The 13,251-nt window shown below is 43.0% G+C and overlaps 3 protein-coding genes across 3 annotated transcripts; 1 reads left to right on the top strand and 2 right to left on the bottom strand.

Moving 5' to 3' along the window:
• Positions 1–1,311: 1,311 nt before the first annotated feature.
• Positions 1,312–5,271, bottom strand: EAF01_004251 (uncharacterized protein; the record flags this gene model as incomplete). Its single annotated transcript, XM_038912505.1, has 5 exons — positions 1,312–1,565; positions 1,615–1,917; positions 1,969–3,782; positions 3,837–4,580; positions 4,631–5,271. The coding sequence occupies 5 exons, from the start codon at positions 5,269–5,271 to the stop codon at positions 1,312–1,314; spliced, it is 3,756 nt and encodes a 1,251-aa protein (XP_038772189.1).
• A 1,621-nt stretch (positions 5,272–6,892) lies between these two features.
• On the top strand, positions 6,893–11,069 carry EAF01_004252 (uncharacterized protein). Its single transcript, XM_038912506.1, has 5 exons — positions 6,893–8,275; positions 8,330–9,223; positions 9,281–9,353; positions 9,405–10,155; positions 10,212–11,069. The coding sequence occupies exons 1-5, from the start codon at positions 6,965–6,967 to the stop codon at positions 10,585–10,587; spliced, it is 3,405 nt and encodes a 1,134-aa protein (XP_038772190.1). The 5' UTR covers positions 6,893–6,964; the 3' UTR covers positions 10,588–11,069.
• A 288-nt stretch (positions 11,070–11,357) lies between these two features.
• On the bottom strand, positions 11,358–12,908 carry EAF01_004253 (uncharacterized protein; the record flags this gene model as incomplete). The annotated part of the gene is made up of 2 exons (XM_038912507.1): positions 12,683–12,908; positions 11,358–12,626 (listed from the first exon to the last, which is right to left on the bottom strand). Exons 1-2 carry the CDS (start codon positions 12,728–12,730, stop codon positions 11,358–11,360), a joined length of 1,317 nt encoding a protein of 438 aa, XP_038772191.1. The 5' UTR covers positions 12,731–12,908.
• Between the last annotated feature and the right edge of the window lie 343 nt (positions 12,909–13,251).

Consider the following 13,251-nt stretch of genomic DNA (forward strand, 5'->3'; position numbering starts at 1 on the left):
GTTTATGGAAAATTGTTTGTGGTTCCAACAGGGCTTGACTAACCTCCGCCACATGTGGCGTGATTCAGAGACAACCTTGGAAATCATATGCTGGACAACACTGATAGGCTCGGATGGGGAACCGCATTGCATTGCATTGCCGTGATGACCGTTTTTGTGGTCCTTGTGGCGTTTCTTGGGCGGAGACGAAGTGGGATGGGGATGTATGGGGATGTATAGGCATTTATGGGGATGGAATGGATCTACAAGGCTTAGATTAACCTAGAGTATGCAAATTCGTGGTGGAGATACACCTGGGTGGATAGTATGCATGAATGTGGACTTTGGTGGAATGCTTCGTAGATCGTTGAAATACTGTCCATTAATGGAGGAAATGTTCTCGAAAACAGTGTCTTCGCTGAGGAAATTAGATATCTAGATTCTCACCCTCAAGAACATTTACTTAAGTGCCTGGGTAATCATGTTGAGAATCCCATAACGATCAGCATCTCTCTTTCCTAATTACGGGATTGGCATCAAATACCTACCTACGTGCAAGAAACGTAGTAACACAATACAACACAACACGACATCACTCGATGCGTGGCGAAAACACATAGATCTAACATCCACTCCACGATTCAATCATGGGAACTGGGATATCCCAACAACAATACAAAGCTGTTCATCTGTCAAGTCTCCTGGATGAGTAGAATGAGAGCTTCCGAGCACAAGATTTCTCGATTATGTAGATATACGTGTGTGGGATTCCCAGAGGAAAAACCATCATCACGGAGTTGCATGTCCCATGAGAAAATTTCACCATGACATACCAGCTGTACAAGCCACATCACTAAAAGCATGAACATATTCCATCAACATGAATCAAAGAATTCGGATTTCCTAAGTACAAGAGTGAAAAGAACACATTTTCCCCTATTCGAAAGTAAAAAGAAAATCAATCATCTTTAACACTCTCTCATCTCTCTCTGGTATTGAACTCGGACCGCCTTTTGACCTCCGTCTATCATAATTTCTACCCCATTTTTTGCTGCGTGAAGAATATTAAGTTACTTTTTACAGCTCCTTCATGCAACGCAACTCAAATATCCACCACTCTATGCTAATGCCAAAGAAACTCATTATAGTGAAACATAGTATATCTACAAAAAGAGCAGGTATCATCCAAATCCTGCCATGTGGTAAACCTGGATTTCGAGTGTGTCCAATCTTGAGTGAGTGTAGAGAGATACGTTCCCATATGCAAATGTCCAAATTTGGGTTATTAACGATATAGAGTACCGAAATTTGGCGGACGCCATGAGCTTGGATTTAAGCAATAACGGTGTCGGTGATCATCGAGTTTACTGTTCTCACCATCATTCTCTTCTTTTCTTCATCCATGACGAGAACTCCACGAACTTGTAGGACGGAATCTAAGGTCTCTACAACTTTATGAAAGCTGCTTGCTGCACCTCTTTCCTGTGTGATTCGTGCTACGGCGAGATTTATTTTTCTGCCACGGTCCAGATGTTCGAAAACAGTTAGTATCTCGGCGGCGAATGAGACCTCTTTTAAGTTTAGAACTATCTGATGTCAGTAGAATATTTTAGAGAATTTATAAGCAAAACTTACAGTTTTCTGAGCCGACTTTGCCGAAGACTATATTCCTCAGCTTATCAACCTGAACATCTTTAATGCCATATCGTTTCCAGTCTTTGAGCACCTTGGCAATCTCCAATCTTGCTGTACGTCTCGAAACGGAGAAGCAGATAAATTTCGAAGCGGGCTTTACATGGAACAACTTGGCTAGCCAGTTTTGTTGAGGCTCGATCTGACGTGCTCGCGTCGTCTGATTTACACGGGTTTGGCGACTCTGCTGTCGGGAATCTGCAATAGAATCTTGAATACTCATGTCCTCGTCGAACATATCATGTGCTGTCGGCCTGTTAGTCTCATCAACATCAAATTATTTTAGATTCTACTCACTAGCAACTGTCATGCCGGTTTTTGGTAGCTTTTTCTTGAAGAGCCTACCAAGAATGGACCCCTTCTTTTTTGTCGGTGGAATCGGTGGGAAATCTTCTGGTTCTGACTTTCGACCACCACTCTTGCTTGATAACTGTGACAACAGAGTTTCATTTCCCATAATCGATGAATTTCTAGATTCACCTTCATCACTGGCCTTGGAATTGCGTCTAAACCAACCTGATCTCTTCTTCACTATCGTTCCCGCGTTACTATCCTGAGCATATGGATCGTCCAGATTGGAGTCTTCATCAATACGAGACAATTCAGGTCCAACATCTGCCTTGGAGCTGGCATAATATTGGTGACGTAGTCCCTGACCAGACGCTTGGTTCTTGAGGGAGTTGTCAAAAGATTCTTGCCCGGACTGCCCCTTTGTTTGACCTCCTTGTGAGCTTTTTTCCCTAATAGTAAGAGGCGCTGGAGCTTTAACAGGACTAAAAGATGCCGCGGAAGCATTGACCAATCGGATTGTTTCTCTTTCATTGAAAAATTTGGAGTTCTTTTTCAATACACGAGCTTCAGGAGCTGATGCGATGCGGTCAGCTTCGACTTTTCGAGGGGATAGTTCATCTCCATATGCCTCATTAATTGCAGGCAATGGCCGGGCATAATTCTTCTGTTTCACTTCCGCAGGTGCAGAAACTGCGCGGCAATCTTGACGTGTAAGCAACGGGGATGTAGATGGAGGTAGTATGAGACGATCAATGTGTGATACCATACGATCAATGTATCCAGGGGAATCTTCTCCAGAAGCCATGCGTAGTGTAGCCTGCTTGCGTGCTTCTAACAATTCCCTTTTGACAGAATCCGATCTAGCAGGTGGCGGAGGTAATGGTTGTGAGTCGAAAGATCCGTGTCTGAACGTTTGACTTTTCGCTGGTACATTAAGCATAGGCGAAGGACCACGAGAAGCCATGCTTGAATTTTCTGAAAATCGCGATTTGTTCTGGGAAGTAGTTGAAGAAACGACAGATGTTCTGTTGAACGCTTCATCGCAGTCTTTGGCTAAGCTGCTGCTCAATTGACGGACATCATCTTTCCATATTAGACTGCCGCGTCCGGATTTTTGTATGATAGTAGTCGTAATCTTTGTGCTTCCTACTTGTGGCTTTTTCGATCGGATGTAACGTGTCGAAGTAGAATGTTGAATGGTAGGTTGTAAAGAATTTCTCTCATCAGCTCCTACTGTTTGCTCTCCCACAGAAATTAATGGGCCATTCGTGGACATAATCTTTTGACTACTTAATGATCGTCTCCTAACATGTGAGAACTCCACACCACGTTTGTGACCAACGGTAGCACGGAAAGGAGCACTTCCTCGACTTCGAGTAGAGCTTGCAAGCGAACTGCGAGAGGCATATACTCGAGATACTGGCTTTTGTAATCTACCCCGATCGCCGGTAGACCTTGATGTTGACATTCGAGAGGGCTGACGGTACCGGCCATGTTCTTCATTTTGAGGAGCATGGACAGTGACCTTGATCTGATCGTCGGACCTTAGTGAATCAAGGTGCTGTGGCCTTGAAGCATTGAAAGGGTCGTAAGTGTGTTCGGACCTGTTACTGACCACAGTAAATCTGGAAGCTTGTTGGCGATGATTACTGCTTCCTGTCTGTGGTGGAAAGTGACAGGTAGAATATGTCTTTGTAAGTGTCGATGGTCTGATATGATGGTAGTCACTATTGGAATAACTTAGGTCCGGTTCGTAGTCTTCAAGTTGAGAATCTCTATATCTCAGTAGCAAAGTGTAGAAGCGCTTCTGTTCGTTGGGTCTATCTTGTTATTAGCATATATTTAGAAGACACAGAATCGGCGAAATCACCCACTTTTCGCTCAACAGTGTCTCGATGAGTTGTTCTTCGGAGTATGCATGCCACATAGACCACAGCTGCCTTAATAAATCCTTGTCAATATCACTTCGACGTGACACTGGCCGCGCACAGTCATTCAGACTAAGGGACGGGATACTTTGGCCGCTACCGAGATTGTCCAAATAGTCGTATTTTCTCACCACGGGGTGCTTCCAGATTTGATTAAGCGTAATCCTTTCTTTTGGATTCACTTGCAATATTCTGGAAATTAAATTTGCTGCTTCTTTAGTGAATTCTGGAGCCACATCATACTCCCCTTTCTGGATTTTGCTGAGTAGTGGATTGAGACGTGCCCTATCATTGCCGACACCCTCAACATCAAACGGTAGTCGTCCACACAAGCTGGCATAGAGGATCACGCCCATACTCCAAATATCGACCTTGTCTCCCCGATATTTGAATCCACCAATCAGTTCTGGTGCAGCATAATGTGGGCTTCCACAAGAAGTCTTTAATTTGTGATCTGCACCTTGATGCAGCGCAGCCATTCCAAAATCTGCAACTTTGATGTCTCCAGTGCTTGTAATCAGAATATTTTCCGGTTTCAAATCTCGATGACAAATATTATATGAGTGGCAGTACCCTAAAGCACTCAAAAGTTGTCGAAAATACTTCATGGCAGTCTCTTCGTCCAGCCTTCCGTTGTTTGCGATTTGAGCAAAAAGCTCGCCATTGTCAACATATTCAAGAACTAAATAACTACTGACTGTTAAAGGCTAGACTTGCTTTGGATTCAGAATATAACTTACATTTCAGTGCGGTTTTCCCAGATGTCGTAAATCTTCATGATATTTGGGTGTTGAATAAGCTTCATAATCGCCACCTCTCTTTCGATGCCTACAGGCATTCTTCGCACTCCATCGCTTTCATCATGTAGCGGATCCAAGCGTTCCAGGTTTGCAAGACTCCCCGCCTGGGACATCTGAGCATTTCTCTTTTGAACGATTTTGATAGCCGCCATTTGATGTGTATTTCTGTTCTTTGCAAGGCGTACTCGTGCCGTTGCCCCCTCGCCCAAAGTTTTGCCCAGCTTCCAAGGACCGATGAATTTTTTAAGATTTTTGCCATCAGAAGTAGCGGAAGATGCGGTCGAAATCTGCGAGCTTCTTTTTGAATCCGTCGCTGCTTCTTTCGATATAGCAGATAGCCTGGGGTTGACGAAATTAGAGGCAGGAGAGGGTATCCGAATATTGTCAATGTAAGAGTAATGTTCGCCTGGGGAAGCAGAAGCCTGGTTGTGAACTTGCAGCAAACCATCTTGTCGTAAACTATCATGATTTGTTGGTGTAGATTTCAATGGTAGTCTGGTACTACTCGGTTGATTGTTGTTGACTCGTCGAGTTGCTTCTCCCAGAGGTCGTCGACTTGGCGGCCCGCGCGTTTTGTGCATTCATTGTTATGATAATGTCGTGTGTCTGATCGCGATCTTTTGAAACTCCTCGTTCCCACTTAAATGTTGATCAACCCTTTTGATGTGCCACAGGATGTGGGATAGTACTGTTCAAGTAATATTCAACTACGGCACTTTAGAGTCTCAAAGCGGAACGCAAGATGGCATAGCGATGTGAAGAAATGAGTGTCAGTGGTAACGAATGTGCCAAAAACGAAGCGGTCAAAAATTCTGGTACTTTTTGATTAGCCTTCCATTGTAGTCAAACCAAAATGCTCTATCTTGAGTTGCAGGGGTAAGATTAGTAAACTCACCAAGTTACAGAATTTGATCTGCTTGAAAAGATATGTATATTTGAAGAGCTTATCGTCTAAAAAGTCAGATTATTTCGTGCCGATGCAGAGAAAGAGCGAATTGAAGTGAAGGTCTGGATTATTATCTTTATCGTATTAAAGAGAGATTAAAATAAGAACTTGTCGAAGAAGTTTTCAAGGCGAAAAATAATACTCAAGAAAAATTGGGATTGCAAAATTGCAGTTACTATGGCGAAGTTTTGATTATGTTGATGTTTTGTTTACATCCAAAATTCCCCGCAATTACATGCCAACCAAAATTGAGAAGGAATGCAAATCTCAACCTTGAGAGGATGACCATTGGCTCGGTTATGACACTTTCTACAACAAAGTACTTTTGAGATTCCTTGACCTGGACTGTCATCTAATCATCATTCATTAGAAAGTGTATAAGCCTAGATGATATGATAGTAAAGCATCTAGAATTTCTAATCATCTAGACTATCGGGTTTATGAGAGTTCATTCTCAGCTCCTGGTCACTTCACAATGTGTACCTAGCACCTTAATAAGATAAACAAGGCACTTGCAGATTTTGAGACGGCTTATTGTGAAATGAACGAATACTTCGATGAATATAAAACATCAGTAGACATCTAATGTGTCTTTTATGGTATCTACTTGCAGATTACGTAGATATACTGGTTCCAGATTATCGATACTATGAACAATATGGAGGGATCCAATAATCTTTTATTTCAAACAATATTGCCTTGCAATACATATAGATAGCTATACAGAATACAGGAGAAAGGTCGTCCACCTGATCTCCTCTTCGACGCACATCTAATGCAGTGAGATGCGGTGCCTACAGTTGTTAGCAATATCCGTTATAGAGAGCCAAACAGTTGGCTTTGTCATATATACACACTTATTGTTTCATTTGTAGAAGGGGGGAGAAGGAGAGAAAGTCCGTCCGGCTTACTATTTTCTCTGTATCTCCCCGTTCCTTTGCTAAGAATGTATACGGAGGACCATAATTCTTGAATACTATCTATTTCTCATGGTTAGACGGCGAGCTTTGTGACATATTCATCATCCATTCCATTCTTCCGTCAAAGTGTCGTTGAGATGAAGTTGAAAATACGAAATCAGCTGATCAATTACCAATGGTGGGGTAATCTAACTACGCTACCCTTTACAGTACTAGCGCACTGATGTAAAACGCGAATTTCTAAAGTTTGACGCGTCTTACGCAAACTACGGTTCTTTAATTGAATCAGTTAATGCACTCCATTGATCCATCAATACCCTGAAAATGATACAAGCTCAAGAACACTAGCATATCTTCTCACTGGTTCGATTGATTTTACAACAATTGTTTAGATCTTGAATCGTCAACATGGCACTGCAAATGTCATCTCGTGGGCGTCGGTCGAGGGAGGAAATCGATGGCGATGAAGGTTCACAGAATACTATACCCCCGCGACCTGCAAAACGATCACGTACCATACATTACGAATCTGAAGAAAGAACCCTTGAACCCGACACTTCGCCAGCTTCAGGAGAAGAAGTTGACAGACAAAATATCGGAAGGGTCCCCGGCACTCCTACAATCGCATCCGAACGCGGCAAATTTGCTCCAGGCGCTATAGTTCGAGTGAAGCTCAATAATTTCGTTACCTACGAGAGCGCCGAGTTCTTTCCCGGCTCAAATCTGAACATGGTAATCGGTCCAAATGGTACTGGTAAGAGTTCCGTGGTTTGTGCCCTTTGCTTGGGGTTGGGTTCTTCGCCAAAAAATCTTGGTCGGGCGGACAAAGTGGGAGAATTTGTCAAACATGGTTCAAAGGATGCTTCCATTGAGATCGAACTTCAGAAGAGAAGCGACGAACGCGAAAACCATATTATCAAAACTCGAATTATCAAAGATGGGAACAGTTGCGAATTCTGGATAAACAACAAGAAGACAAATCACAAAAATGTTCTAGCTTTGGTCAAGGGATTCAGCATTCAAATTGATAACCTTTGTCAGTTCTTGCCGCAAGATAAAGTTTCCGAATTTGCGGCATTAACGCCCGTCGAACTTCTGCATCACACGCAAAGGGCAGTTGCTGCGCAAGAGATGCTGGACTGGCATGATGAGCTTAAGAATTTGAGGAGAGAAGAGAAATCGAGACAAATGCAGCTTGAACAAGACAAGGAACAGTTGGTGAATCTTGAAAAACGGCAGGCGGGCCTGCGTCCGGAAATGGAACGACTCGAAGAGCGAATTCAGATTGAGAAAGACTTAGATAAACTAAAGAATAGTATTCCTTTTGTAGAATATAGAGACGCACGTCTTCGATATCAGGAATGCAAGGAAGAGAAGATAGAAGCAACCAAGCGATTTCGTACTTTGGAAAGCCAGGTCGAACCGACTCTGCGGTTTGTTGACGAAAAGGTTTCTTTGGAAAAGGAACTAGCCAAAATCGTGTCCAACCGCAGGAATAACCTACAACATGCAGAGGCAGAGGCTGACCTTCTCCTTAAAAAAGTTGATGAATGGGATGACAAAATAGGGGATTGTGATCGGAGAATCAAAGTTGTTCTAGAGGCAGAGGATAAACGCAAGAAAGATCTCGCAAAGGTCAAAAGGACCATAATTGACCTTGAAGCCCGCCTGCGAGAACCTGCAATAGAATTTAATCCCACTGAATACAACCAAAATATCGTAAGTTCCCAATACACTGACTCCTATATAGATACTTACTAAATTTCCACCTAGAGAGCAATCGAGCAGGACATCAGAGCCATCAAAGCAACAGTAACGGAGCTCGAACAAAGCAGAGAAGCGCTTAAAGCCAAAGGGCGAGACTTACGAGCTGAACAAGACAGGGCAAGGCAGGCTCTCGCTGACTTTGATAGCCAAGCTGGGAAACAGATTAGTAAGATTGCACAGTATTCTAGAGATACTGCTACAGCCTGGAAGTGGGTTCAGGAAAACCAAGACAAGTTTGAGAAAGAGGTCTATGGCCCACCATTGATAACATGCTCCGTGAAAGACCCAAGATATACTGATGCTGTAGACTCATTGTTTCGTTCGAGCAACATGCTCACTATCACCGCACAAACCCAGGCTGATTACAAGCGATTAAACAATCAGTTTCATTCAGCGGAAATGAAACTGGCGGAGGTCAGAATACAAACGAGCACCCAGACACTCGCCGAGACTATTGGTCGGCAGTCGGCTACTACAGCTCAACTGAATAGTGTCGGTCTTGATGGGTGGGCTATTGATTTTATCGATGCTCCGGAGCCAGTCCTTGCCATGCTGTGTAACGACATCAAAGCTCACAGGACGGCAGTTACCCTACGAGACATCAGTGACGATCAATATGAAAAGATTATTCGTACTGGAATTTCATCTTTTCTGACAAAAACCACTTCGTACAAGATCACTACGCGAAGAGAATATGGTGCCACGTCAACCCAGACTTCCGGAATCAATCGAGCCAAATTTTTCGTCGATGGTGTTGTGGACACTTCAGGCCGGCGTGTGATTGAAGAAAATCTTGCAGACCTCGACCGAAAATTCGAATCCCTGAAGAGGGAGGCCAAAGACATCACCGAGAAGATTGTGCAGTATTCGAGTACTGCAAACCCGAAAAGGGATGAACTGGTAGGTCTTCAACGGTTCTCGTGTTAGCGTACCTTACTGACGAGATTTTGAAACCAGGACGCGCTTATGAAAGAGAAACAGCAAAAGCAGAAAGCTTATGGTGAACAAAGAGCTCTTCCAGGATTGCTTGGTGAGTGATAGAGGCATAGATATACTTGAGCATATACTAACATGATAGCAGCTCGAGAGAAGGAGTCTTTGGAGAGATTTGAAACGTCTAGCTCTGAATCTAGGGCAGAAATTCAAGCAATTGTAAAAGAACAAGACATCGCTGGTCTCAAAAAGGGAGAGCACGTGATGAAACATATCGAGCAAATCAACCAGATCATTGCTTGTTCCGAAGAACTTGACGAGGCCGAAATTCGACGTCTTGAAGCAGGTTCAGATGCGGACGCTCTACGAGAGCGCAATAGTGATATTGTAGCAAACCTTGAAACTGAACGTACACGACTAGGGGAAATCGAAGCACAGTCAAAGCGAGCAACCCTGACTGCACGAGCTGCGCTAGAACGATGCAAACAGATCAGAAGAGAGGCTGAGGAGAGGAATGATCAAGATTCCCTAAATTACTTCTCCAGCATTTCCCCGGATAGGACCGTGGAAACTTTACAGCAAGAGATTAACAGCGAGGAACATAAACTCGATTTTATTCAAGCCAACAATCCAAACGCTATTAGAGAGTATGAGAAACGCCAGGTTGACATCGGTCGATTAAACACCAGGATCGCTGGGACCGAGGGCGAACTTAGAGACGTCGCGCAAAAGGTCACTGAGATCATGGCAAAATGGGAACCAAGACTTGATGCACTTATTGAGCAGATTAGTCAGGCCTTTTCCCATAATTTCGAGCAGATTGGGTGTGCTGGTGAAGTTAGTGTGTATAAAGAAGACGATTTTGAAAAATGGGCAATTGAGATTAAGGTCAAATTCAGGTACAGTCACTTTATCAAAATATCTCAGACATGCCAACCTATTAACATCATAACAGAGAAAACGAAACCCTTCAGCTCCTTGATAAGCACCGTCAATCCGGAGGTGAACGCTCTGTTTCCACAATTTTTTATCTCATGTCTTTACAATCACTCGCTCGCTCTCCCTTCCGCGTCGTCGACGAAATCAATCAAGGAATGGATCCTCGTAACGAAAGAATGGTCCACGGACGTATGGTCGAGATTGCATGTCAGGAACATGACAGCCAGTACTTTCTTATTACGCCAAAGCTACTGCATGATTTGAAATATCATCCCAGAATGAAGGTTTTGGTCATTGTCAGTGGTGAACATATGCCAGACGACCAAAAGAATTTCAGTGTGAAACGCACTCTGGAGATTAGAAGACGTATGAGGGGTATTGCTGCTGCGTGAGTCTTGAAGTATCCGATTGGAGTTCTGGGTAAGGTCGTTATTTAATGAATCCTAGTGGTGGGGCTATGGTGTCCCGGTGTATAAAAGGGATCTTCTACACATTTCATTGTGTTTTATAATTTTATGATACCCATGATACGAGGAATCTATGGCTTGGGATGGCTCTGAATGACACGTAATTCAGTTGATGATGAGGCCATCCGAGTTTACATATAGTTCAATGTAAACATCTCTTTCGTACAGGCTGATATGGCTTAGTTATCTATCTAATGTAGTCGATCTATCAGACCAAAACACCAACCAAACTAATACATTGGTGCTCCTAAATGATTATCTCCATGTTTCTCTTCTTGTCTTTCTTTATGAAGTTTTCTTCGCACTCCGCCCCCCCTCCTTTCTCACATAAATGTCATCTTGCCCAGCTTCGTTTCCAAGGCTGGCTTGTTTGTTGGAACAATCTTGAAATGCTTCACTTATTTTACATGATTTTCATACTCCACACATCTTTTGTCTATTTATCGGTAAGAAAAGAGATCGTAGGACGGCTTATTTTATATTCAGGATACTGGCAATTCTCCATATCCAGAAACTTACAATTTGGTATATGCTGCTCCTGAATCAATATCACAGTGCAGAATTTCTTTCGATAATCTAGAGACTTGTGGAATTATTCTAGAGGCTTCAGAAATGGGGCTGTACATCCAGAAGTACCAATCGAAACAGTAATTCATCGCATCTTTTTAGAGAAAGATTAAAAGCGTTCCAAGAATCTACAGAACCAATTTTCCAAAATCCTTTTCGTGATCCTTCCTCCCCCAGTCTCGTGCTTTCGCTCTAGAATATAATGAGAGCACCGCTTCGCCGAGAATTCGATCATAGTGCGCACGCAGCGTGTGTAAATCTTCAATCGAATCGTATACTAGCACAACTGACCTAAGAATATTATTCAGTCCCTCCTCTTCGTATCTATTGTCCCATGAAGCTAGTATATCGGCAATAGGCTGGTTTCGCAGTAGTCTTCTCATTCCACTATCGAAACTCTTGTCAATCCAAGATCGAATGTCCATTATCTCCTCTGCTGAACTACTCAACTTATACCCTGCCAGGTGTGTGTTCAGCTCTTTTAGTAAAGGTACCGTGTCTATCCACGCTATTTTTGAGCTGCCAGATTTCACATCTGGCGAAGATGGAACAGGGTTTGATGTGTCGTATTGTTTTTCTTGATACGCGAATTTGCGTTTTTTAGGCGAATGTCCGTCCATATTCTCCTGCAAGTCGAGTTCCTGGTTCTTCCTAAATACTTTCTCGAGTTCGTCATCCAATTCTTTCCGAATGGCTTCCCTGAACGAACTAGCAAGGATTTCTTTCTTATCATAGTCTTTGTTCCTCCTCTGATCCTCGTCCCTTTTATGCTGGTTCGTTTTGTGATTCTCCATTCCATACTTATCCATTTTTTTGTCTTCCATTTCGTCCAGAATTTCACCCTCTTCCTTTATGTACTCGCCAATTTTGTGATCCTCTATTTCGCCCTCCGTTTCGTCCTCGTCCGGTTTGTTCTCTCCCTTCTTATTCTCTTCCCTCCCATTCTCTCCCGATACATCGTCCTCATTCGTTTCGTTCTCGTCCATTTCATCCTCGCCCAACTCGCCGTCGTCCGGCTCATCAGAGGCCAATATTGCGTCTATTGATGCTAATTCAGCTCTCGCTTTTGTCAATTCTGCTTCTAATTCTGCTCGTTCAACTCTCAAGGTTTCAGTTCTCATCCTTTCTATTCGAGAATCTGTTTCTGCCATCCCAACTTGTAGCTGGTCGAACTTCAATCTTAGTCTTATCACCTCCGTCTGATCAGGGTCCTTCAGTGATTGTCCTATACATTTTAGGATATCAAGTTTAAGCTTGAGTCTAGCGTCTTTGAGTCTAGCGTCTATGGAAATATCCGGGTTGCCAACAGAGGTATTAGAAGGAGGCGATACATTATTTGTAACGGGTTTTACCACAGGACCAGTCCCTGAATAATAACAAGGGGGTGATATATATTTCTAGTCCTCGTGTTAGAGAAACATATTCTTCAAGTGAATCTTCTGAAATGACATACCCATTCATAGTCTAAAGGTGTGAGGATTGGAATTATCGGAATACTCATATCAGGCCGCTCTAGTAAGTTTCTCTAAATCTTGCGTTGGCATAAAGGGATTAATCCAATACAAGCTTGACATACCCGCGCTTCTTGGATTCGATTTTCATAGCCACGAGCGACCATCTGCCGCCTTAGCATATCTATCAATGAATCAAATTTTTGTATGACTTGAGATATCATCAACTCGAAGCCTCCAAAAAGTTAACTACCCAGATCCGAATCACAGGCGTGGTCCGGATTTAATGCATTAAAATCATAAAATTGTCGGCTGGTGCGCTATTCTATGCGAAGTTGGTTGTGGATAATTTATTCTTATGCTCCTTGGTAAGTGATGCTCAATGCATCGATATCCTGAATTGGGGTAAACTGCTTGAAGAATGTATATTTGTGATGTAATTGACGGAAAGCGTGGAGTCGAGGAAAACATAATGATGCTTTTGATTATCCCTTCCCCCAAAACCTTTACAGACTGTTTCTGCTTTACAGAACAAGAAAGTGCAAGTCTCGTCTGAAGAGTATAAACTTTG

The sequence above is a fragment of the Botrytis porri genome, assembly GCF_014898465.1.
Source record: "Botrytis porri strain MUCL 3234 chromosome Unknown BPOR_005, whole genome shotgun sequence".
Classification (NCBI taxonomy): Eukaryota; Fungi; Ascomycota; class Leotiomycetes; order Helotiales; family Sclerotiniaceae; genus Botrytis; species Botrytis porri.